This window comes from Salvelinus fontinalis, chromosome 22 (assembly GCF_029448725.1).
Source record: "Salvelinus fontinalis isolate EN_2023a chromosome 22, ASM2944872v1, whole genome shotgun sequence".
NCBI lineage: Eukaryota > Metazoa > Chordata > Actinopteri > Salmoniformes > Salmonidae > Salvelinus > Salvelinus fontinalis.
Window position 1 is genome coordinate 15,842,685 of NC_074686.1, and position 24,241 is coordinate 15,866,925.

Below are 24,241 nucleotides of genomic sequence, written 5' to 3' on the forward strand. Positions count from 1 at the left end.
ATGTGGTTCACATCGACCGTGAGCTAATGCACCCTGGTTGGCTGGGTGACCATGGAAGATGGCTGAGGTCATAGTGGGTATTGCTTACTGGCTGGGGAGAGCCTGGTAATGGACATTACTTAGGGTCAAAACATAGCTTCAGTGTCCCTGATCGGCCTCGTTGGCAGTCAGGAGGGTTGTAGTCCTACCTAATGGGTTGTGGAAGGGAGACAAAGGTATGAAGAGGGGCTGCTTTAATGACTGAGTGCGTTTTGTGCGAGGCCGAGTGAAGAGGACCCATTTGTTCAGGAGAGAGCTGTGGTTAGACTTAAAAAGGAAGAGGACGTGTGAACGAGTGAGTCTGTTTTTGTGTGTTAGTGCTTCAGAGGGGGTATGGGTGAGAACGATGTTCTGGTTTTGTTTTAGTCAGAATGGGTGACTGAGTTTGGAGAGAGGGAGGGGAGAGGGTTGTTTGTGTGTGGGATGTGTCTGGTTCTCAGGATGCCAGCCCTGGGCCCACGGGTGCTGTTGGACGATTACCCTGGCCTGTGGTTCTCAGCCCTGGGCTCACAGGGTCCTGCTGGAGGATCTCTCCCCCTCTTCCAGCACCCTCACCCCTCTATACTCAGGTCTTCTAACAACACACACACACACACACACATCCACACCTCCCTAACCCATCCACCTCGATCTGGAGGGTTGACGAATCAAACACAGACCTTGCTGAAAGATAATTACCAATTTCCCCAGCAACCCCCCATTCCCTCCTCCCTCTCCTCGCTCACGCCCCTTAGTGCTGCCCTCCTTGACTCATTGCATCAGCCCATTGCGGCACCCCCTCCCGTTGCATGGTCCTCTTGGGATTTGTGCCAGGCTGCTGGTTAGCATACTGATCAGGCTTGTGCGGCCTGAGAGGCCCCTGTCCCCCCTTGACGTCCCCCCTGTAACCCATTGATGTCCCCCTCCTCAGGGGGAATGCAGGGTTGCGCGACTGAGAAGGCTTCAATAGTCTGACTGACTGGCAGTCTCATTGAGCCGGGACACCCTGCCTCTGTCCCAGAATGCATCAGGATTCAGGAAGCGCTGTGTTGTATTGTATAAAAGGCTCTCTATTGGAGGGAAGATGGGACAGAGGGGTGACGTTGGGCTGTGAGAGAGAGAGGGGGTTGACTCACTGGTTGAGCTAATGAATGTTTATCTTCCTGCTGTGAGGGGATGTTTTTTTGATTAGTCTACATTTCGCCTGACCTGAAACTCATAGTTTGTTGTGTACAGTCGTGGCCAAAAGTTTTGAGAATGACACAAATATTAATTTCCACAAAGTTTGCTGCTTCAGTGTCTTTAGATGTTACTATGGAATACTGAAGTATAATTACAAGCATTTCATAAGTGTCAAAGGCTTTTATTGACAATTACATGAAGTTGATGCAGAATCAATTATTGCAGTGTTGACACTTCTTTTTCAAGACCTCTGCAATCCGCCCTGGCATGCTGTCAATTAACTTCTGGGCCACATCCTGACTGATGGCAGCCCATTCTTGCATAATCAATTCTTGGAGTTTGTCAGAATTTGTGGGGTTTTGTTTGTCCACCCGGCACTTGAGGATTGACCACAAGTTCTCAATGGGATTAAGGTCTGGGGAGTTTCCTGACCATGGACCCAAAATATTGATGTTTTGTTCCCCGAGCCACTTAGTTATCACTTTTGCCTTATGGCAAGGTGCTCCATCATGCTGGAAAAGGCTTTGCTCGTCACCAAACTGTTCCTGGATGGTTGGGAGAAGTTGCTCTCGGAGGATGTGTTGGTACCATTATTTATTCATGGCTATGTTCTTCGGCAAAATTGTGAGTGAGCCCACTCCCTGGGCTGAGAAGCAACCCCACACATGAACGGTCTCAGGATGCTTTACTGTTGGCATGACACAGGACTGATGGTAGTGCTCACCTTGTCTTCTCCGGACAAGCTTTTTTCCGGAAGCCCCAAACAATCGGAAAGAGGATTCATCAGAGAAAATGACTTTACCCCAGTCCTCAGCAGTCCAATCCCTGTACTTTTTGCAGAATATCAGTCTGTCCCTGATGTTTTTCCTGGCTTCTTTGCTGCCCTTCTTGACACCAGGCCATCCTCCAAAGGTCTTCGCCTCACTGTGCATGCAGATGCACTCACACCTGCCTGCTGCCATTCCTGAGCAAGCTCTGTACCGGTGGTGCCCCAATTCCACAGCTGAATCAACTTTAGGAGACGGTCCTGGCGCTTGCTGGACTTTCTTGGGCACCCTGAAGCCTTCTTCACAACAATTGAACCACTCTCCTTGAAGTTCTTGATGATCCAATAAATGGTTGATTTAGGTGCAATCTTACTCTCAGCAATATCCTTGCCTGTGAAGCCCTTTTTGTGTAAAGCAATGATGATGGCACGTGTTTCCTTGCAGGTATCCATGGTTGACAGAGGAAGAACAATGATTCCAAGCACCACCCTCCTGTTTGAAGCTTTGGGTGGTTATTCGAACTCAATCAGCATGACAGAGTGATATGCAGCCTTGTCCTCGTCAACACTCACACCTGTGTTAATGAGAGAATCACTGACATGATGTCAGCTGGTCCTTTTGTGGCAGGGCTAAAATGCAGTGGAAATGTTTTTTGGGGATTCAGAAAATTTGCATGGCAAAGAGGGAGTTTGCAATTCATCTAATCACTCTTCATAACATTCTGGAGTATATGCAAATTGCCATCATACAAACTGAGGCAGCAGACTTTGTGAAAATTAATATTTGTGTCATTCTCAAAACTTTTGGCCACGACTAGTTTGTTTTTGAGGCGAGTAGTGATGTTTACTGGATGTGAAAGACGTGCCTTGACATGAATGTGGATGGATGACTGGCATACCGTTCATTCCAGATTCTCTCTCCAGGTTGATGTTAAAACTGAACTGAAAAGATGCTAGTTGATTTAGTCAGTGGGTGGTGGTGTATTTCTCTCTAGTTTCTCTCTCATATTAGTTTTAAACCTGTAGATGGAAAATAGAGAATAGAGCATCTGTATAATAGAAGAGTTAATGTATTCAGGATGTTATGACCGAGTTATAGAAGTGTTTGGCTTGATAAGATACTTCTGACAGTTCTGCCCTTCAGTTCTCAATGTTGGCAGTCCTTAGAGTACCCTAACATGCTTACCACGCTGTATGTTCCTGCCTCTTGAGTTGGCCGGAGGCTCTGTTGTCTCATTCTTGACTTTGCCATTTGCCAAGATGTGGAGTTGGATGGAAGTGGTATCAAAGGAAGTGATTCCAATGTTGAGAAGATCCAACAAATTGAAGCTGAAACCAATCTTTTCATTTTTGTTCCGGCCTGAATCTCCGCCAATCTCAGCAGGATTTTCTAGACTTTTCAAGTGTGTTCAAAAGCATGACTTGTACAAGGCTTTTAGAAAAGCTCAGTCAGAACTCTAAACATGATGAAGAAGGTTTTGTCAATTCTCCCAGCCTTCTCTCAGCTGTTGTCTCTCCAAGAGCAAGGCTTTCAGAAAGCAGAGTGAGCCACAGTGAATAGCACGCTATTTACCATCAAGCTAGCAAATGATATGATGATGCGTTTTTAGCCATTTTCCAGTGTTGTGTGGAAATGGAGGACTAAAGGGAATTGCAAAGATTCAGTCCATAATCTCTAGCTCCAGCTCCTATCGATTCTCACTTTAGACCCTCATTTGTACCTTCAAATAGACAAACTGTGTTTTTCCTTATCTCAACATCTTCTCCTGGTGTTGTCTACAGTGGGTCAGTCTCTGGTCAAACAGTTTGGGTTCTTGTAAGACATCAAATAATTGAAAAAAAGTGCCATCAATACCAACCAGATAGAATTCTAAAATCACAATAGTTTCTTTGAATATTTGAGTGGTCATACCCAGCGTCTTTTGCACATAGACCTAATTGACCTGTGTACCGGTGTTCTAGTCTGCTGCACATCAGTGCCTGTATTCACAAAGCGTCTCAGAGTAGGAATGCTGATCTAGGATACTTTTTTCCTTTTCGATCATAATGAATAGGATTATATAGACAAGGGGGACCTGATCCTAGATCAGCATTCTTTTTTAATAGGACCCAGCTTCACAGTGAGTGAGTGGTGTTGAAATGGGCTCTATAAATAGCTGAGGCCATATCAGACCTGTCCTATTGTCCCTCCACAGCAAAACAACATCTAGTCTTTCCCCAGGCCCGTGCACGGCATGGTGCAGGGCCTTTGTGTGGGCCTATCCCCTGGCCCTGGGCTTTGTCACTGTCACGTCTCTCAGTGCTGGGAACCAGGCACGGTGTCATGTTGCTGGGGTCTGCAGGTTGAAGGCTCCCCTATACGCTTCCATTGACTGGAGGGAGTCACGAGTGGCGAGGTGCCGCAACTCACCCAAGGAAAGCCTACCCTAGTGACGGTTAGGATTACAACCTTTTACTGTAAAATCACTTCACATTATTCTCATGTCTCATAATATGAGTTTAGCTGGTAGCCTATACTATGTAGGACAATAATATCATGATATGTAACATATCTATTTTTCTCCCCATCACTAATTATCTGTGTGCTATGTGCGTCTACTCTTCTCTCCTGTGTTTCTGTTTCTAGACATGTTTCTAGGAAGCTCATTTTAATGTCTCTGTCAAATGGTCTTCTCGACTGTGTTACAAGTCTCTGACAGCTCAGGTTGGCTAAATATAGAAATAGCCTAGATATCTTTTGAAGGAATCAAGAGTACATCAGCAGTATTGTCTAGTAGAATCCCAGCCTATCCCTGGTTCCTACAATGTTCCATCAATGATGATTAGAAATGTGCGAGCAAGGAAGAACAACACTGAAAATACACTGAGTGTACAAAACATTAAGAACACCTGCTCTTTCCAAAAGATAGAGTGACCAGGTGAATCCAGGTGAAAGCTACTCAATATTAGGATGCTGTTCTTACTGTTTGGTATACTTGGTGTAAGTAGCCACTCTTGGAGGAGTCGGGAGCACAATGAAAGTAGACTTCTTACTGATCAAGGACATATTATAGTACAATACTGATGTCGATTAAGGCGGCCCCCCGCACCTCTCTGATTCAGAGGGGTTGGGTTAAATGCGGAAGACACATTCAGTTGAATGCATTCAGTTGTACAACTGACTAGGTATCCCCCTTTCCCTTTCCAATTTTCTCAACACACTACACAGGGTTGAATGGTTCACCATCTGCAGTGTAGTAAATAGATGATGACTTCAGGCTTAGATGCAGACTAACAACATTCAGAGCCAGTATCGACAAGTCTTCTGTCTCTCATCCCGTGACTGTAGAGTTGCAACATACCAAGCTTATTACAGTTTCCTGCGTACTGTGTAGCCCATACAGGTCTCCCTCTCTTATCCCCTCACTGTAGAGTTTAATAACATACTATTTCCTAATAGCTCTCTCTCTCTCTGTCATCCCAGTTTCCCTGTATTGCTCATGTATATCTATCTCTGTTATAGTTTCCTGTAGCTCACTACTGTAGCTCATATAACTCAATCTCCCTCTCTTTTCCTCCCTCTCTCTCTCCAGGAGTGTCGTCCCGCGTCCCAGAGATCATGGCGGCTGGAACCCACTCCCCCGGGGGACCCAATGGGATCATCCGGAGCCAGTCCTTCGCCGGCTTCAGCACGCTACAGGAGAGACGCTCGCGGTAAGGGAATAGAGAGGTGGAAGTTGGCCTGAAGGCTTTCTAGGCACAGATCTAGGATTAATATGCCGTACCCAATTCTAACCCTAGCTGTTAGTGGGAAAAATGCTAAACTGACCGTAGATCATTGCCTAAGCGCAACTTTATCCTACTCCATAAAGCAGTGGGTCCTTACCTTTTTTGCTTACTGTACCACCAACAGAATTTTGCTCTGCCCGGAGTACCCCTGAAGTACCCTCTCATGTGCATTTTACCAGTAAGCCTATGGTCTCAAGAGTCTTCTCAAGGACCCCCTGTGGATAGACCAAACTCTGAGACCTCAGTCTTCTTCAGTGAAGCAGTGAAAGATACCCTCCTCTGACTGGGAATGTAGTAATTGCTATACATGAATCAGTTGAATGAGCGTTAAGCGACTGATAGACGACTGTCATGTGTGGTCATCTCCTTCGGATAATGAGCGTGTGTGTGTGCCTATTAAAGCACTGCTGCAAGGCTGAACGTAGCATAAAGCTAGCTAGCGCGACCCCATGGCAACTCATTCTGCACGCTGGCCTAGATTTGTGGCAGGCAGCAGTACGTGGCATGATCTGACTTGTCGAGCAAGAAGTGAAATCTGCTGTCACTGTGTCCCCATAATTCTGCTCTATACAAGGAAGTGGATATTTGTCAGTGTAGTGATACGGGTCTATAATATCTACACTACATACACTAGTTAATTCAAACCAGAAGACCGCTTTCCATCACTCCAGGGTTGGAAATATTATAAAGAGCATTTCTAATGTGCATGTCACACATCGCCACCAGAGCAGTTAGTGCACTCCAGCATAAGACTGCTTCGGCTAGCCCCTGACCCCAGTACAGTTCATATCCCTCCGCCTATTATACTTGGCCGGGGTTGCCTTGAACTAGCCCTGACCCCAGTACAGTTCATATCCCTCCGCCAACTACACTGGGGTGGGGTTGCCTTGAACTAGCCCCTGACCCCAGTACAGTTAATATCCCTCCGCATACTATACTGGGGCGGGGTTGCCTTGAACTAGCCCTGACCCCAGTACAGTTCATATCCCTCCGCCTACTACACTGGGGTGGGGTTGCCTTGAACTAGCCCCTGACCCCAGTACAGTTCATATCCCTCCGCCTACTACACTGGGGTGGGGTTGCCTTGAACTAGCCCCTGACCCCAGTACAGTTCATATGCCCCCACCTACTATACTGGGGCGGGGTTACCTTGGGGACTGTCACTAGGTGATGAAATTGTCTCTGGTGTGTGAGGTGTGTGTGTTCTGAGCTGTTTTATGAAGAAGAAACTACAGTACGTAACTCTTATGTATTGTGGCCTGAGGAGTCAAAATTGCTGTATTGACCTCAGAAAGACTACCTTTGTGACCATTTCTGTTGAGGACCCAAATAAAACCTTCAAATTCTGTGTGTGTCCAGGTGTAACTCGTTCATGGGGAACTCTGCGGTGCAGAAGAAGCCCACGTCCAAGCCCAAGAAGCCCCATCTGTCAGGGCACAAGGCCAGCAGCGGCTCCAGAGTGCCCCAGCCCAAGAGGGTGGAGGAGGTGTACGGGGCCCTCAAACAAGGCCTGGAGTGAGTACAGACATGCACACGTGCACATACAGAAACGGCATGCATGCACACACACACGACCCATATGATAACCTGGTGATATGTGGGAGCTTTATTGTAAGCTGTGGCCTCTCTCCCCCCTCCATCCCTCCCTACAACTTTCTTCTTCCCCTCTCTCCACTCCTCTCTTCTTCCTCCCTCTCCCTCCACCCCTCTCCTTCCCTCTTCTCCCTTTCCCCCTCTTTCTCCATCCCTCCTTCCACCTCCCCTCTCCTCTTCCCTCCTCCCTCTCCCCCCCCCCCCTTCTCTATGTCTCCCGTCCTCTCTCTCCCTCAGTGAGTATCTGGAGGTATACCAGACTGAGCTGGATAAACTCACCTCTCTGATGAAGGACATGAAGAGGAACTCCAGACTGGTGAGAGAGGATGTGAGACAGGGTGTGAGACAGGGTGTGAGACAGGATGTGAGACAGGATGTCAGCTCATCATCATCACCACTATAGTGTAGGCTGTCCTAAATCAACACCGAGACCCTATGCCCTATACCCTTGTTGTAGTGTAGTGCTTCTCAACCCAGTTCTCAGGGACCAACCTGTCATTTCACTTATTGGCTCTATCCCAACACTAGCACACCTGATTTAACTAGTCTACTAATCATCAAGCCCTTGATTATTTGAATCAAGTGTGCTACAGTGTTGGGGTTAGATCAAATATGTGAAACGGCTGATGGTCCCAGTGGACTGGGTTGAGTAACACTGCTAATGTAGCTAGCTACACGTCTTCTCTTTCTAATTGGCCTAATAATCAATTTGTTAATGATGTTATTTCTTCTCCATGACATCTCACATGTGCTAATGAGCGATTTAAGCTCCCTCTCATCTAGTTCTGTAGCTAGTAGCTACTACGCTAGTCAGACAGCAAACACATTGCTGCTCCTCTAACCAAAGACAGCTTCTCTCAATGGGAGGAAGCGGTTTTAAAAGAATTCATATTCCTTTTGTTGTCAGACAACTGCAGTCTGCTTTGCATTAATGGCATAGTTGTGAGCTGCTCCTTCATATGCTGTGCAGTAGTAACACTATCTACTGTGTGTGTTTTCCCCCAGGGAGTCCTGTACGATCTTGACAAGGTGAGGGAGTTGTGTGGAAGGCACCAGGCCTAACCAGTCGGCCTGAGTGAGGATGGATCTTTGATGTGTGTGTCAATCATTTTTCTGCCAGGAAAAGAGAGAGGGGGATTAGATGACCATAAATGAGTCTGCTCTCGGTTGAAAGTGTGACATGTTTGATCATCTTACATGATACGCTCTGTTTTAACTACTGTCACAGCTTAAAGGCGTGGATGCACCATTTTACTTACAGTATCTTCTCTTGTCCACAACACAATGTAACTCTAGCTTGTTCTATTTCTGTCTGCAGCAAATCAAAACCATCGAGAGGTATATGAGGCGGTTGGAGTTTCATATGAGCAAGGTAGGTATTTACATAATAGCAGAGCATATTGTGTTACTTTACTGCTTTGGATAGATTCTGCTGTAGCCCAATCTGTGGGGCTTCAAACTGGGTCTGTGCTTCTGAAAACCTGGAGCAAAAATGAAGAGAACATGAAGTGCTTTAGAGAGGGTTTAAACTCTGCTCTCTCCCTCTCCCCTCCACTCCTTCTCCTTGTCTCTCTTTGCCCCTTGTGCCACCCCCACACGCCAACACACACTGGTATCGTTAACAACGTAACACCTCAACCAGCCTTCCCACGCACTAGCAACAGCAGTTTTTGAGTGTTGCTATGGATCCTTCAATCATAGCTGAGCCATACACTTTTCTCTACACATACAGAAGCAAACAAACATCCACAACATCACCCCTGTCCAGACCCACCTGCTCACTTCCCCATCTCCAGCGCCCGCATCACTCTCCGCCACATGACATAAAACGGCACCATTTTGATTCTGTCCGTTGCTTAGACAATTACATAATAAAGCTTTGACCTTTCCATTGTGTTAACAACAAGGATTGGTTGACAGTTTTTAAGTATACGTTTTTTCAAGATGAATACCATCGGGTATCTCACTGCACCCTTGTATGCCATGTCTTGAAATATGCAGACAGACAGAATAAAAGTAAATTGACACTGTAATACTTCTGACACCAACTTACTAACTCTGCCCGTAGCTTTTGGACTTTATAGTATTCCCAGAAAGCATGGATTATTGAGTCATTGTTAGTTTTATACTTAAGACATGACTTTGCCGTTTTGCTTGTGTAATACATTCAATACATTAGTTTATACTGGATTATGCTTACATTTTTGTTAATTGTAATTTCGTTAGTTATTTTCCAACATTCCCTCCATCTTGTGCCTCTTTTTATCTCTCAATACACTGTCAGAGTGTCTGTGTTGTGTGACTCTGGCTTGACCCCTTGACCTCTCAGACGTCTCAAATGTATTAGCTGAGAGCCAAGGCCTTGAACACACACACACACGTCCTGTTAATATTAATCGACCTGACACCTCAAAGTCCCCCTGGCTATAATCCCTTCTGCGGTTGCCAGATTGGGTGGCATTCTATCCTGCCATGTACCTGTTATTGACGGATTGGGTGGCATCCCTGCCATGTCTCCTCTAAGGTTCCTCTCCGGTAGCCCTGCTGTGTGTGTCAAAGCTGCAGTGGAACATAGCAGAATGAATACTAGTCAATAACAACACACAAACAAAAACCAGCACCTGTGCCGAAGGTAACCATGGAAACATGGAGATGTTAGATTTGAGGCTTCTGAAGAGCCAATCATTGTGATGTAAAACATTTGAACATACACACACAGACCCCACTACACATGCGCCAACAAGTTTTTGAACTCTGTGTATTTCCAACCTTTGAAAAAAAACTACAGCATCTCTTCTTTCATTACTTAAGATGATGAAATGTTCCTTTGGCCTTTCAACAGATGTGTGCTGCCTGTGTGATGCATTAGTGTTGTGCTCTATCATTACCTGCTCTGTTTTGTTATACCTCACAGCTAGCGTTGTTACACCTAGCATTGTTAGCACTGAGCGCTACCGTTTCCCACTTGATTTGTTATTCCTCACAGCTAACATTGTTAGTGTTGGCACCTACTTAGCATTGTTAGCATCCGAGGCGGTGGGTGTTGAATCTAGGTCGAAGCAATCCTCTGGAGCAGTGGTTCCCAAACCTTTTATAGTCCCGTATCCCTTCAAACATTCAACCTCCAGCTGCGTACCCCCTCTAGCACCAGGGTCAGCGCGCTCTCAAATGTTGTTTTTTGCCATCATTTTAAGCCTGCCACACATATGATACACTTATTAAACATAAGAATGAGTGTGAGTTTTTGTCACTACCCGGCTCGTGGGAAGTGACAAAGAGCTCTTATAGGACCAGGGCACAAATAATAATAATCAATATTTTTGCTCACTACTTAGCCATCTTACATATAAAACCATATTCGTTCATCAAAAATTGTGAATAACGCAAATCAAAGTTTATTTGTCACGTGTGCTGAATACAACAGGTATTGTACCTTACAGTGAAATGCTTACTTCCAGGCTCTAACCAATAGTGCAAAAAAGGTATTAGGTGAACAATAGGTAGGTAAAGAAATAAAACAACAGTAAAAAGACAGGCTATATACAGTAGCGAGGATACATACAGACACCGGTTAGTCAGGCTGATTGAGGTAGTATGTACATGTAGGTATGGTTAAAGTGACTATGCATATATGATGAACAGAGAGTAGCAGTAGCGTAAAAGAGAGGTTGGCGGGTGGTGGGACACAATGCAGATAGCCCGATTAGCCAATGTGCGGGAGCACTGGTTGGTCGGCCCAATTGAGGTAGTATGTACATGGATGTATGGTTAAAGTGACTATGCATATATGATAAACAGGGAGTAGCATCAGCGTAAAAGAGGGGTTGGGGGGGGAGACACACACAATGCAAATAGTCCGGGTAGCCATTTGATTACCTGTTCAGGAGTCTTATGGCTTGGGGGTAAAAACTGTTGAGAAGCCTTTTTGTCCTAGACTTGGCACTCCGGTACCGCTTGCCAGGCGGTAGTGGAGAGAACAGTCTATGACTGGGGTGGCTGGGGTCTTTGACAGTTTTTAGGGCCTTCCTCTGACACCGCCTGGTGTAGAGGTCCTGGATAGCAGGCAGCTTAGCCCCAGTGATGTACTGGGCCGTATTTACTACCCTCTGTAGTGCCTTGCGGTCAGAGGCCGAGGAATTGCCGTACCAGGCAGTGATGCAACCAGTCAGGATGCTCTCGATGTTGCAGCTGTAGAACCTTTTGAGGATCTCAGGTCCTATGCCAAATCTTTTTAGTTTCCTGAGGGGTAGTAGGCTTTGTCGTGCCCTCTTCACGACTGTCTTGGTGTGTTTGGACCATTCTAGTTTGTTGTTGATGTGGACACTGAGGAACTTGAAGCTCTCAACCTGCTCCACTACAGCCCCGTCGATGAGAATGGGGGCGTGCTCGGTCCTCCTTTTCCTGTAGTCCACAATAATCTCCTTAGTCTTGGTTACGTTGAGGGAAAGGTTGTTATTCTGGCACCACCCGGCCAGGTCTCTGACTTCCTCCCTATAGGCTGTGTCGTCGTTGTTGGTGATCAGGCCTACCACTGTTTTGTTGCCTGCAAACTTAATGATGGTGTTGGAGTCATGCCTGGCCATGCAGTCATGGGTGAACAGGGAGTACAGGAGGGGACTGAGCAGGCACCCCTGGGGAGCTCCAGTGTTGAGGATCAGCGTGGCAGATATGTTGCTACCTACCCTCACCACCTGGGGGCGGCCCGTTAGGAAGTCCAGGATCCAGTTGTAGAGGGAGGTGTTTAGTCCCGGGTTCCTTCGCTTAGTGATGAGCTTTGAGGGTACTGTGGTGTTGAACGTTGAGCTGTAGTCAATGAATAACATTCTCACATAAGTGTTCCTTTTGTCCAGGTGGGAAAGGGTAGTGTGGAGTGTACTAGAGATTGCATCATCTGTGGATCTGTTTGGGCGGTATGCAAATTGGAGTGGGTCTAGGGTTTCTGGGATAATGGTGTTGATGTGAGCCATTACCAACCTTTCAAAGCACTTCATGGCTACAGACGTGAGTGCTACGGGTCTGTAGTCATTTAGGCAGGTTGCCTTTGTGTTCTTGGGCACAGGGAATATGGTGGTCTGCTTGAAACATGTTGGTTAATGAGAAGGGTGTGCTTGAAAGGATGCACATACATCTGCAATGTTGGGTTGTATTGGACAGAGTCTCTGTCTTTTTCCGCACAGTCTGTGCCTGTATTTAGTTTTCATGCTAGTGAGGGCCGAGAATCCACTCTCACATAGGTACGTGGTTGCAAAGGGCATCAGTGTCTTAACAGCGCGATTTGCCAAGGCAGGATACTCTGAGCGCAGCCCAATCTGGCAGTGGCTTCTGATTTAAATGACATTTTCACAGAACTGCTTGTTGTAATTTCGATGAGGCTCTCTTGTTCAGATATCGGTATGTGGACTGGAGGCAGGGCATGAAAGGGATAACGAATCCATTTGTTTGTGTCATCCGTTTCGGGAAAGTACCTGGGTAATTGCGCACTCAACTCTCTCAGGTGCTTTGCTGTATCACATTTGACATTGTCCGTAAGCTTGAGTTCATTTGCACACAAACAATCATACAATGATGGAAAGACCTGTGTGTTGTCCTTGTTAATGCAGACAGAGAAGAGCTCCAACTTCTTAATCATAGCCTCAATTTTGTCTCTCACATTGAATATAGTTGCGGAGAGTCCGTTTAATCCTTGATTCAGATCATTCAGTCGAGAAAAAACATCACCCAGATAGGCCAGTCATGTGAGAAACTCGTCATCATGCAAGCGGTCAGACAAGTGAAAATGATGGTCAGTAAAGGAAACTTTAAGCCTGTCTCTTAATTAAAAAAAAACGTGTCAATACTTTGCCCCTTGATAACCAGCACACTTCTGTATGTTGTAAAAGTGTTACATGGTCGCTGCCCATATCATTGCATAGTGCAGAAAATACACGAGAGTTCAGGGGCTTGCTTAAACAAAGTTAACCATTTTCACTGTAATGTCCAAAACGTCTTTCAAGCTGTCAGGCATTCCCTTGGCAGCAAGAGCCTCTCGGTGGATGCTACAGTGTACCCAAGTGTCGTCGGGAGCAACTGCTTGCACGCGCATTGCCACTCCTCTATGTCTCCCTGTCATGGCTTTTGCGCCATCAGTACAGATACCAACACATCTTGACTACCAAAGTCCATTTGATGTCACAACGCTGTCCAGTACTTTAAAAATATCCTCTCCTGTTGTCCTGGTTTCCAGTGGTTTGCAGAAGAGGATGTCTTCCTTAATTGACCTCCCATAAACGTAACGGACATATACCAGGACCTGTACCAGGACCTGTGCCAGGCCCGCCACGCCTGTAGACTCATCCAGCTGTTATGCAAAGCAGTAAATGTTTCAAAACATCTCTTGCCATGTCACTGATGCATCATGAAACAGTGTTGTTTGATGAAGGCATTGTCTGTATAGTTTTTTGGCCTTTTCCCCCAGCATTGTCCCAGCCATATCCGTGGCAGCAGAAAGAATTAAGTCCTCCACAATAGTATGGGGCTTGCCTGTCTTAGCCACTTAGTAGCTCACCATATAAGACTCTTCTAGTCCCTTCTTATTAATGGTATCTGTTGCTTTTATACATGTCTTACTACTCGAAAGTCATCTTACATCTCGCTCAAAAAACTCCCGTAGCGTATTTTTCAAATTGGCATGTTTTATTTCTAAATATCTGTGCAAGAGTGACGGTTTGATCGAGTTGTGAGATAGTACTTTTGCACATATAACACACTGCGGCTGAGGAAAAGCACTACTCCCAGTATAAGTGAACCCCAAATCGATGTAGTTTTCATCATATTTGCACCTCTTCGATGGTCCAACGTCTGTGTCTGTTGTTCGGTGCTTTCCTGGGTAAGGGGGCAGTAGCTCTTCGGCTGCATCAGATTCACAACTGTTCGCGTCCATGCTAGCTGGGCTAACAACAACATGCTAGCTGGGCTAACAACAACATGCTAGCTGGGCTAACAACAACATGCTAGCTAGGCTAACAACAACATGCTAGCTGGGCTAACAACAACATGCGGGCCTTACTTTTATTAACCATTTATCAATTTTCTAGCAAACGGAATGAGCAGCAGCTACGTTTGGCTACATACGGACCGTTAGTGGAATTCCCGCGAGAAAGTAACGTGATTGGATGTTAATTATTTGACTAGGCTACCTGTATTTGACATTGTGTTGTTATTTCTCTGAACACTAGATGGTTACATTTTATTTTTGGCAGTGAAACTAGGCTACTAGGGGGAAAAAACTCACCCAAATGTATAGCCCCGTTGGAAATTATAAATGGACCGTTTGAAAATGTGAAGAAAAAAAGAAAAAAAAAAGAAAAAAAAAAATGTGAATCATTTTTATTTGGCGTTCCCCCGACGGCATTGCGCGTACCCTAGTTTGGGAAGACCTGCTCTGGAGCATTTGACAAGCCCCTTGTGGCTGAGTGGGAGAAAGAGGAGAGGGGGGATAGCGGGAGAGTATAGGAGGGATTGAGGGAGAGAGCTATGGTGCTGTGAGACGCTAATGAGGGCTATTTGGGTGAGGGCGGGGAGGTGTCTAAAACGAGTTAGAGCGTGTGTGTTCTGTGTTGGCACCCTGTGGAGAGTCTAGGGGCCTCGGGGGACAGGACAGAGATCAATCGACTGGTCCTGTTTCTAGTCTGAGGGGTGAGGGAAGGGTTGGGGATGATAATGGTGCTTCCGGCATGTGTGTGCGTGCGTGGTGTTTGTTGTTGACAATGTGTCTCCTCATCTCTCTGCACACTCAAACCAGTCTTTCTCCTCCATTCAATACTCATTTGGTACTCTGTGAACAGCACATGTAGGCCTACGCACATTCTCATTGCTAGTGATGAATGACGTCCATTTGGAGTTGTTGAGAAATACGGGGGTTTTCTGAATAAGAACAACACAAACATTTCTCATACAGTTTTGGCCAATGCTGTAAGACGACTTTGTTGTATTTGATGTAAGTCGGCAGCACGGTATTGTAAATTGGACAAGGGACAAATCATGCTGGGAGCATGAGTGTTCTAAAGTGGGAAGCCAGCTGATGCCTATCTCTGGGTGGTGGACTGCTGACACACACACCAACACAGAGCCAGCACAGACATCAGCAGATATCTATCTAATGAGATCAATCTGAATAAAGAACTCAGCCAGGAGAATCACCAGACTGACTAACTATCATCTGAAACGCTGATGATGCCAGGGAATTAAATCTACATCCACAGCCTGCCTCATCACCACAGGGAGAAGAGTAGTTCAAGTCAAACCCTGCTTTGTGGTGCCGTGGCGTTTCAAGCGTTAATGTTCCTCAAACTAATACATTTTAACAGGAATTTAACATTCAAACAGCAGAATCATTATCAGTGTGTCAACACCAGGGGTTAAAGTTCTCCATCACTGCCACGGATATCCGACATATGGATTCTGGAGAGGTCGTTTTTGAGATCAGTGTAGGGGGCTGGTTTGGAGATGACATATCTTAATACAGACACAAGCATTTCTGTTTTGTAGTCACTATGCTGCATCAGTTGGGCTACAGGTGATAATGCTTATTGCTAATAGCACATCTGATAATATATATGCATGGTCTAATATGTTAAAATCATTTGTACATCATTTTTACCAATATGTTATTGGGCCCATTTCTGGAGGTTGAAATTATGTTTTAGATGGTGTCAGCATCATTTTATTTTCATACATTTTGGAGTAGAATGTCCTTCTCAGTCCTTTTCATGAAAATTATCCTGGGGAGGACCCCGGACCCCCAAAACAAGAGGAATGGAATTGGTCAAACTCGCAGTTTAATACATGTACAAAATTATCCTCTTTCCCTAAAAGCATGATGGTCATGGCACATGCACATTTGTGGCCTGCTGGAGGTCATTTTGCAGGGCGCTGGCAGTGCACCTCCTTGCACAAAGGCGGAGGTAGCGGTCCTGCTGCTGGGTTGTTGCCCTCCTACGGCCTCCTCCACGTCTCCTGATGTACTGGCCTGTCTCCTGGTAGCGCCTCCATGCTCTGGACACTACGCTGACAGACACAGCAAACCTTTTTGCCACAGCTCGCATTGATGTGCCATGCTGGATGAACTGCACTACCTGAGCCACTTGTGTGGGTTGTAGACTCCGTCTCATGCTACCACTAGAGTGAGAGCACCGCCAGCATTCAAAAGTGACCAAAACATCAGCCAGGAAGCATAGGAATGAGAAGTGGTCTGTGGTCACCACCTGCAGAATCATTCCTTTTTTGGGGGTGTCTTGCTAATTGCCTATAATTTCCACCTTTTGTCTATTCCATTTGCACAACAGCATGTGAAATTTATTGTCAATCAGTGTTGCTTCCCAAGTGGACAGTTTGATTTCACAGAAGTGTGATTGACTTGGAGTTACATTGTGTTGTTTAAGTGTTCCCTTTATTTTTTTGAGCAGTGTATATATATATATAATCTTCTACTTATCAGTATGAGAAGTCTTTGAAAATGAATGCACTCTTTTTGATTATTGAAATGTAATTTTAATTGACTTCCTTTTAGAATTGAACCCAACCCTGGTTTCACCAGTAACTGTGCAACAGAGAGGTTTGCGACACACACCGCAGTGCCAGGGGTACATATACACACATGCACACACACACATAACAGCGTACACACATTACCCGCAGTGGCTGTTGACAGGAAGGAAGTAGGGCATGGCCAAACAGTAAGTGGTGATTGTGACAGGTGTTGATGAGAGGAACATGAGGGAAAGGGTGGGGACAGTCAACTCTTTATCTTGTCCTTTTGAAGAAAGGAAATGAATAGAGCCTGAAAAGAGGACTATAAATAGATAAACATGGTTCTTTTGAAGTGTGTGTCACTGTGAATGTGTTTATGTGTGTCGGTGCGTGTGTGTCACTGTGAATGTGTTTATGTGTGTCGGTGCGTGTGTGTCACTGTGAATGTGTTTATGTGTGTCGGTGCGTGTGTGTCACTGTGAATGTGTTTATGTGTGTCGGTGCGTGTGTGTCACTGTGAATGTGTTTATGTGTGTCGGTGCGTGTGTGTCACTGTGAATGTGTTTATGTGTGTCGGTGCGTGTGTGTCACTGTGAATGTGTTTATGTGTGTCGGTGCGTGTGTGTCACTGTGAATGTGTTTATGTGTGTCGGTGCGTGTGTGTCACTGTGAATGTGTTTATGTGTGTCGGTGCGTGTGTGTCACTGTGAATGTGTTTATGTGTGTCGGTGCGTGTGTGTCACTGTGAATGTGTTTATGTGTGTCGGTGCGTGTGTGTCACTGCGCATGGTTGTTACTGTGTATGTCTGTGTCACTGTGTGTTGTGTGTAATTGCGCTCGGATTAAGACCAACCCAGCTGGAGACAGAATGGCCACCCCTCAGGGTGCCATCTGCAAGGGGCTACTAACCCATTGCCTATCACAGATGAGAAGCTGTAAATGACGCACACCCATCCCTGTTTCCTTTCTTCAACACATCAGGCAGTCCAAAGTGATGCCTGCCTTGTCTGCAGATGAGAAGTGTAATTGGGACGCAGGTGGCATGAATCAGCCCTGTGATGTTGCCATGCTTAGATTAGTGTCTGTGTTGTGTGCCTGTGCCTACTGGTGCTGCCCAGCCCTCATTAGTGAGAAGAGGGCAAGAGATTGAAGGCCAGAAAGCTGGAACTCCTATGCCAGGTGCCTCCTATTCCCTTTTGGGGACATGTGTGAGAAGGGGCGTTACTCCCATGGCTTATTAATTAAAGGGTAGGTAGCATAAACGTACCCAGATGTAACATATGGATTTGCATTAGTATACACACCAAAAGTCCCAATGCAAAGTTACACCTCACTTTTCTATTTTTGCTGGTCTTTTAGGGAGAGTTCCTCTGTCCAGTGTCTGTTCTTTTGCCCATCTTAATCTTTTATTTTTATTGGCCAGTCTGAGATATGGCTTTTTCTTTGCAACTCTGCCTAGAAGGCCAGCATCTCGGAGTCGCCTCTTCACTGTTGATATTGAGACTGGTGTTTTGCGGGTACTATTTAATGAAGCTGCCAGTTGAGGACTTGTGAGGCATCTGTTTCTCAAACTAGACACTCTAATGTACTTGTCCTCTTGCTCAGTTGTGCACTGGGGCCTCCCACTCCTCTTTCTATTCTGGTTAGAGCCAATTTGCACTGTTCTGTGAATGGAGTAGTACACAGCGTTGTACGAGATCTTCAGTTTCTTGGCAATTTCTCGCATGGAATAGCCTTCATTTCTCGGAACAAGCATAGACTGTCAAGTTTCAGAAGAAAGTACTTTGTTTCTGGCCATTTTGAGCCTGTAATCGAACCCACAAATGCTGATGCTCCAGATACTCAACTATTCCAAAGAAGGCCAGTTTTAATGCTTCTTTAATGAGAACAACAGTTTTCAGCTGTGCTAACATAATTGCAAACAGGTTTTCTAATGATCAATTAGCCTTTTAAAATGATAAACTTGGATAAGCTAACACAACGTGCCATTGGAACACAGGAGTGATGGTTGCTGATAATGGGCTTCTGTAAGCCTATGTAGATATTCCATAAAAAATCAGCTGTTTCCAGCTACAATAGTCATTTACAACATCAACAATGTCTGCACTGTATTTCTGATCAAGTTGATGTTATTTTAATAGACAAAAAATTAGTTTTTCTTTTAAAAACAAGGACATTTCTAAGTGGCCCCAAACTTTTGAACAGTAGTGTATATGTACGCTGAGTGTACAAAGCATTAGGAACACCATCCTAAAATGTAGTTGCACCCCCCTTTGCCCTCAGAACAGACTCAATTTGTCGGGTATGGGCTCTACAAGGTGTCGAAATGTTCCACAGGCATGCTGGCCCATGCTGGCCCATGATCCAGTACTTCCCGCAGTTGTGTCAAGTTGTCTGGATGTCCTTTGGGTGGTGGACCATTCTTGATACGCACAGGAAACTGTTGAGCGTGAAACACCCAGCAGCGTTGCAGTTCTTGACACACTCAAACCGGTGTCCCTGGCACCTACTACCATTCCCCGTTCAAAGGCACTTACATCTTTTGTCTTACCCATTCACCCTTTGAATGGCACACATACACAATCCATTTCTCAATTGTTTCAAGGCTTAAACATCTTTCTATAACCTGTCTCCTCCCCTTCATCTACACTGCTTTGAAGTGGATTTAAGTGACATCATTAAGGGATCATAGCTTTCACCTGGATTCACATGGTCAGTCTATGTCATGGATGTTTAGTTTTTAAAATGTTTTTTACACTCAGTGTATTTTATACATTATCTAGGTGCAATTCTGTTCCCTTCGATACTGAACAGCAGTAGAGACCTAGTCTTGATTGTCCTGTTGTCTGTTTGTTTGGGATCCAGGCCTATCCTCCTGTTCTTTGATCGGCCCTCCCCTCAGAGAGTACTACATGTGTTTGATGTGGCCGAGCTTTAGGTCTGTGTAGTATAATCTCTCCTCTGCTAGTCCCTGGTGTAATGTAGAGCGGAAGGGTAAATCCACTACAGCCCAGATGAGCCATATCGTAAGAGGATTTAATTTGGTCTTAGAGACTCTCCTTTCTTACCAGGCCATGAATGCCGGTCATCATTTAGATGCTGTAGATATGTGTGCATGGCCATTATAATAATATTTTGGTTTGGATGTTTTGAGGCTAAAGATATCCTCTGGGTCCCTTCTTTCCTGATGATGTTTGGGTGTTTTGAGGCTAAAGATATCCTCTGGGTCCCTTCTTTCCTGATGATGTTTGGGTGTTTTGAGGCTAAAGATATCCTCTGGGTCCCTTATTTCCTGATGATGTTTGGATGTTTTGGGGCTAAAGATATCCTCTGGGTCCCTTATTTCCTGATGATGTTTGGATGTTTTGGGGCTAAAGATATCCTCTGGGTCCCTTCTTTCCTGATGATGTTTGGATGTTTTGGGGCTAAAGATATCCTCTGGGTCCCTTCTTTCCTGATGACGTTTGGGTGTTTTGAGGCTAAAGATATCCTCTGGTCCCTTCTTTCCTGATGATCAACTCAAATCAAATTGTATTTGTCAAATGCTCAGAATACAACAGGTGTAGACCATACAGTGAAATGCTTACTTACAAGCCCTTAAACAAAAATGCAGTTTTATGAAAAATAAGTAGATAGGTAAAACAAGAAAAGTAACAAATAATTAAACAGCAGCAGTAAAATAACAATAGCGAGGCTATATACAGGGGCTAGCGGTACAGAGTCAATGTGCGGGGGCACCGGTTAGTCAAGGTAAATAAGGTAATATGCACATAATAAACAGAGAGTAGCAGCAGCGTAAAATAGGGGGGGGGGGGGGGGGGGGGGGGGGGCAAATAGTCTGGCTAGCCCTTGTTGGGTGTTTGTTTGTGGGTTAAATCCACTTCGTGAGTTCCTCTTTAAATCTAAGAGGACAAAACCCACCGAAGACTAAAGACACTCTCGTGGATAAAGGTCACTCCTCGCTGAAAATTAGAGATACTCTCGTGGATAAAGGTCACCCCTTGCTGAAGATTAAAGACACTCTCGTGGATAAAGGTCACCCCTCGCTTGCCAGCTGTGTGTGTGCGCTCATGCTTGCCTCAGCTGCTATTGCACAGTGTGTGTCCCTCTTAGGGTGTGTGCAGTCGAGCCCACAGAATGTGTTGTTTCCTCATTTTGTGCCCAGCCCTACAGCGCAACAGTCTTACAGCCCAACACAGTGTGTTTTCACAGTCACTCTGTCTTTCATTTCCTGGGGTGGGTGAGTGGGTGACACACTTGTTTTGGGCCAGCAATATGGTGATAAGTTATCTTAATCTTTAGATGGGTCTTTTGTCACGTTAAGAACTTCCTTAAAGTGTCACGATCGTGTGGCGGATTGACGGACCAAAACGCAGCAGTTGGAAAATAAGCCATCTTCTTTTATTTTAAAAGATGACGAAAAATAAACACGAAACACTTAATACAAACTATACAAAACAACAAACGACCGTGAAGCTAAATAACGTTGTGCACATACACACACAGGCTACAAACGTTCTACATAGACAATTACTCACAACCAATGAGAGCCTATGGCTACCCTAAATAAGGCTCCCAATCAGAGACAACCGAAATCAGCTGTCTCTAATTGGGAACTCATTCAGGTAACCATAGACTCTCCTAGATAACTAAACATACATAGACAACACTAGACACATGTACTCCACACAAACCCATATACTATACCCAACAACCCCTTTACCATAAAACACCCAAAACCAACAAAACACAAACATTCCCCATGTCACACCCTGACCTAACTAAAATAATAAAGAAAACAAAGAATACTAAGGCCAGGGCGTGACATAACCCCCCCCTTAAGGTGCGAACTCCGGGCGCACCATTACACAGTCTAGGGGAGGGTCTGGGTGGGCTTCCATCCACGGTGGCGGCTCCGGCTCTGGTTGTGGTCCCCACGTCACCACAGTCCCTAACCACCTCCTGGGCTTCCTCCAAATGACCCCCCTCCACATTAACCCCATTGCATTAAGGGGCAGTTCCGGACTAAGGGGCAGCTCCGGACTAAGGGCCAGTACCAGGGTAAGGGGCAGTACCAGGGTCAGGGGCAGCACCAGGGTAAGGGGCAGCACCAGGGTAAGGGGCAGCACCAGGGTAAGGGGCAGCACCACGGTAAGGGGCAGCTCCGGACTGAGGAATGGCAGCTCCGGACTGAGGAATGGCAGCTCCGGACTGAGGGACTGCAGCTCCGGACTGAGGGACTGCAGCTCCGGACTGAGGGACGGCCCATGGCTGGCTGACAGATCTGCCTGCTCATGGCTGGCTAACGGATCTGGCTGCTCATGGCTGGCTGACGGATCTGGCTGCTCATGGCTGGCTGACGGATCTGGCTGCTCATGGCTGGCTGACGGATCTGGCTGCTCATGGCTGGCTGACGGATCTGGCTGCTCATGGCTGGCTGACGGATCTGGCTGCTCATGGCTAGCTGACGGATCTGGCTGCTCATGGCTAGCTGACGGATCTGGCTGCTCATGGCTAGCTGACGGATCTGGCTGCTCATGGCTAGCTGACGGATCTGGCTGCTCATGGCTAGCTGACGGATCTGGCTGCTCATGGCTAGCTGACGGATCTGGCTGCTCATGGCTAGCTGACGGATCTGGCTGCTCATGGCTAGCTGACGGATCTGGCTGCTCATGGCTAGCTGACGGATCTGGCTGCTCATGGCTAGCTGACGGATCTAGCTGCTCATGGCTGGCTGACGGATCTGGCTGCTCATGGCTGGCTGACTGATCTGGCTGCTCCTGTCTGATTGGCGGCTCTGGCAGATCCTGTCTGGTTGGCGGCTCTGGCAGATCCTGTCTGGTTGGCGGCTCTGGCAGATCCTGTCTGACGGACGGCTCTAGCGGCTCCTGTCTGGCTGGCGGCTCTAGCGGCTCCTGTCTGGCTGGCGGCTCAGTTGGCTCATGGCAGACGGGCGGCTTTGCAGGCTCATGGCAGACGGGCGGCTTTGCAGGCTCATTGCAGACGGATGGCTCAGATGGCGCTGGGGAGACGGATGGCTCAGATGGCGCTGGGGAGACGGATGGCTCAGATGGCGCTTGGCAGACGGGCAGTTCAGTCATCGCTGTGCAGACGGCAGACTCCTGCCGGCTGAGGCGCACTGTAGGCCTGGTGCGTGGTGCCGGGACTGGTGGCACCGGGCTGGGGACACGCATCTCAGGGCTAGTGCGGGGAGCAGCAACAGGACGCACAGGACTCTGGGGACACACAGGAGGCTTGGTGCGTGGTTTAGACACTGGTGGTAAAGGGCTGGAGACACGCACCATATAGCTAGTGCGTGGAGGAGGCACTGGTGGTACTGGGTTGGGGCGGGGAGGTGGCGCCGGAAATACCGGACCGTGCAGGCGTACTGGCTGCCTTGAACGCCGAGCCTGCCCAACCTTACCTGGTTGTATGCTCCCCGTCGCCTGACCAGTGCGGGGAGGTGGAATAACCCGCACCGGCCTATGTAGGCGAACCGGGGACACCATGCGTAAGGCTGGTGCCATGTACGCCGGCCCGAGGAGACGCACTGGTGACCAGATGCGTTGGGCCGGCTTCATGACATACGGCTCAACGCTCAGTCTAGCCCGGCCGATACGTGGAGCTGAAATGTACCGAACCGGGCTATGCACGCGTACAGGAGACACCGTGCGCTCTACTGCGTAACACGGTGTCTGCCCGTACTCTCGCTCTCCACGGTAAGTACAGGGAGTAGGCGCAGGTTTCCTACCTGACTTCGCCACACTCCCTTTAAGGCCCCCCCCAAGAAATTTTTGGGTTGTACTCACGGGTTTCCAGCCTTGTCTCCGTGCTGCCTCCTCATATCGCCTCCTCTCGGCTTTAGCTGCCTCCAGCTCTTCACGAGGAAGGCGATATTCTCCCGGTTGAGCCCACGGCCCCTTACCATCCAGTATCTCCTCCCATGTCCATGAATCCTGTGTAGGTAGGTCCTGTTGCCGCTTTCCATGCCGCTTGGTCCTATAATGGTGAGTAATTCTGTCACGATCGTGTGGCGGATTGACGGACCAAAACGCAGCAGTTGGAAAATAAGCCATCTTCTTTTATTTTAAAAGATGACGATAAATAAACACGAAACACTTAATACAAACTATACAAAACAACAAACGACCGTGAAGCTAAATAACGTTGTGCACATACACACACAGGCTACAAACGTTCTACATAGACAATTACTCACAACCAATGAGAGCCTATGGCTACCCTAAATAAGGCTCCCAATCAGAGACAACCGAAATCAGCTGTCTCTAATTGGGAACTCATTCAGGTAACCATAGACTCTCCTAGATAACTAAACATACATAGACAACACTAGACACATGTACTCCACACAAACCCATATACTATACCCAACAACCCCTTTACCAT

The 24,241-nt window shown here is 46.7% G+C and overlaps 1 protein-coding gene across 6 annotated transcripts in view; it reads left to right on the forward strand.

The window, feature by feature from the left end:
* Nucleotides 1-24,241, forward strand: part of ripor2 (RHO family interacting cell polarization regulator 2) — a 140,961-nt gene that overhangs the window by 74,972 nt on the left and 41,748 nt on the right. For 5 of the 6 annotated variants that reach the window (XM_055876672.1, XM_055876677.1, XM_055876673.1 and 2 more), the window contains exons 2-6: nucleotides 5,539-5,659; nucleotides 7,094-7,249; nucleotides 7,565-7,643; nucleotides 8,333-8,356; nucleotides 8,646-8,699. In XM_055876672.1, coding sequence (XP_055732647.1) covers nucleotides 5,539-5,659; nucleotides 7,094-7,249; nucleotides 7,565-7,643; nucleotides 8,333-8,356; nucleotides 8,646-8,699 — 434 coding nt within the window. Of the gene's footprint in view, nucleotides 1-4,161; nucleotides 4,402-5,538; nucleotides 5,660-7,093; nucleotides 7,250-7,564; nucleotides 7,644-8,332; nucleotides 8,357-8,645; nucleotides 8,700-24,241 lie in introns of all 6 variants that reach the window. The other variant, XM_055876676.1, reaches the window with a different exon arrangement.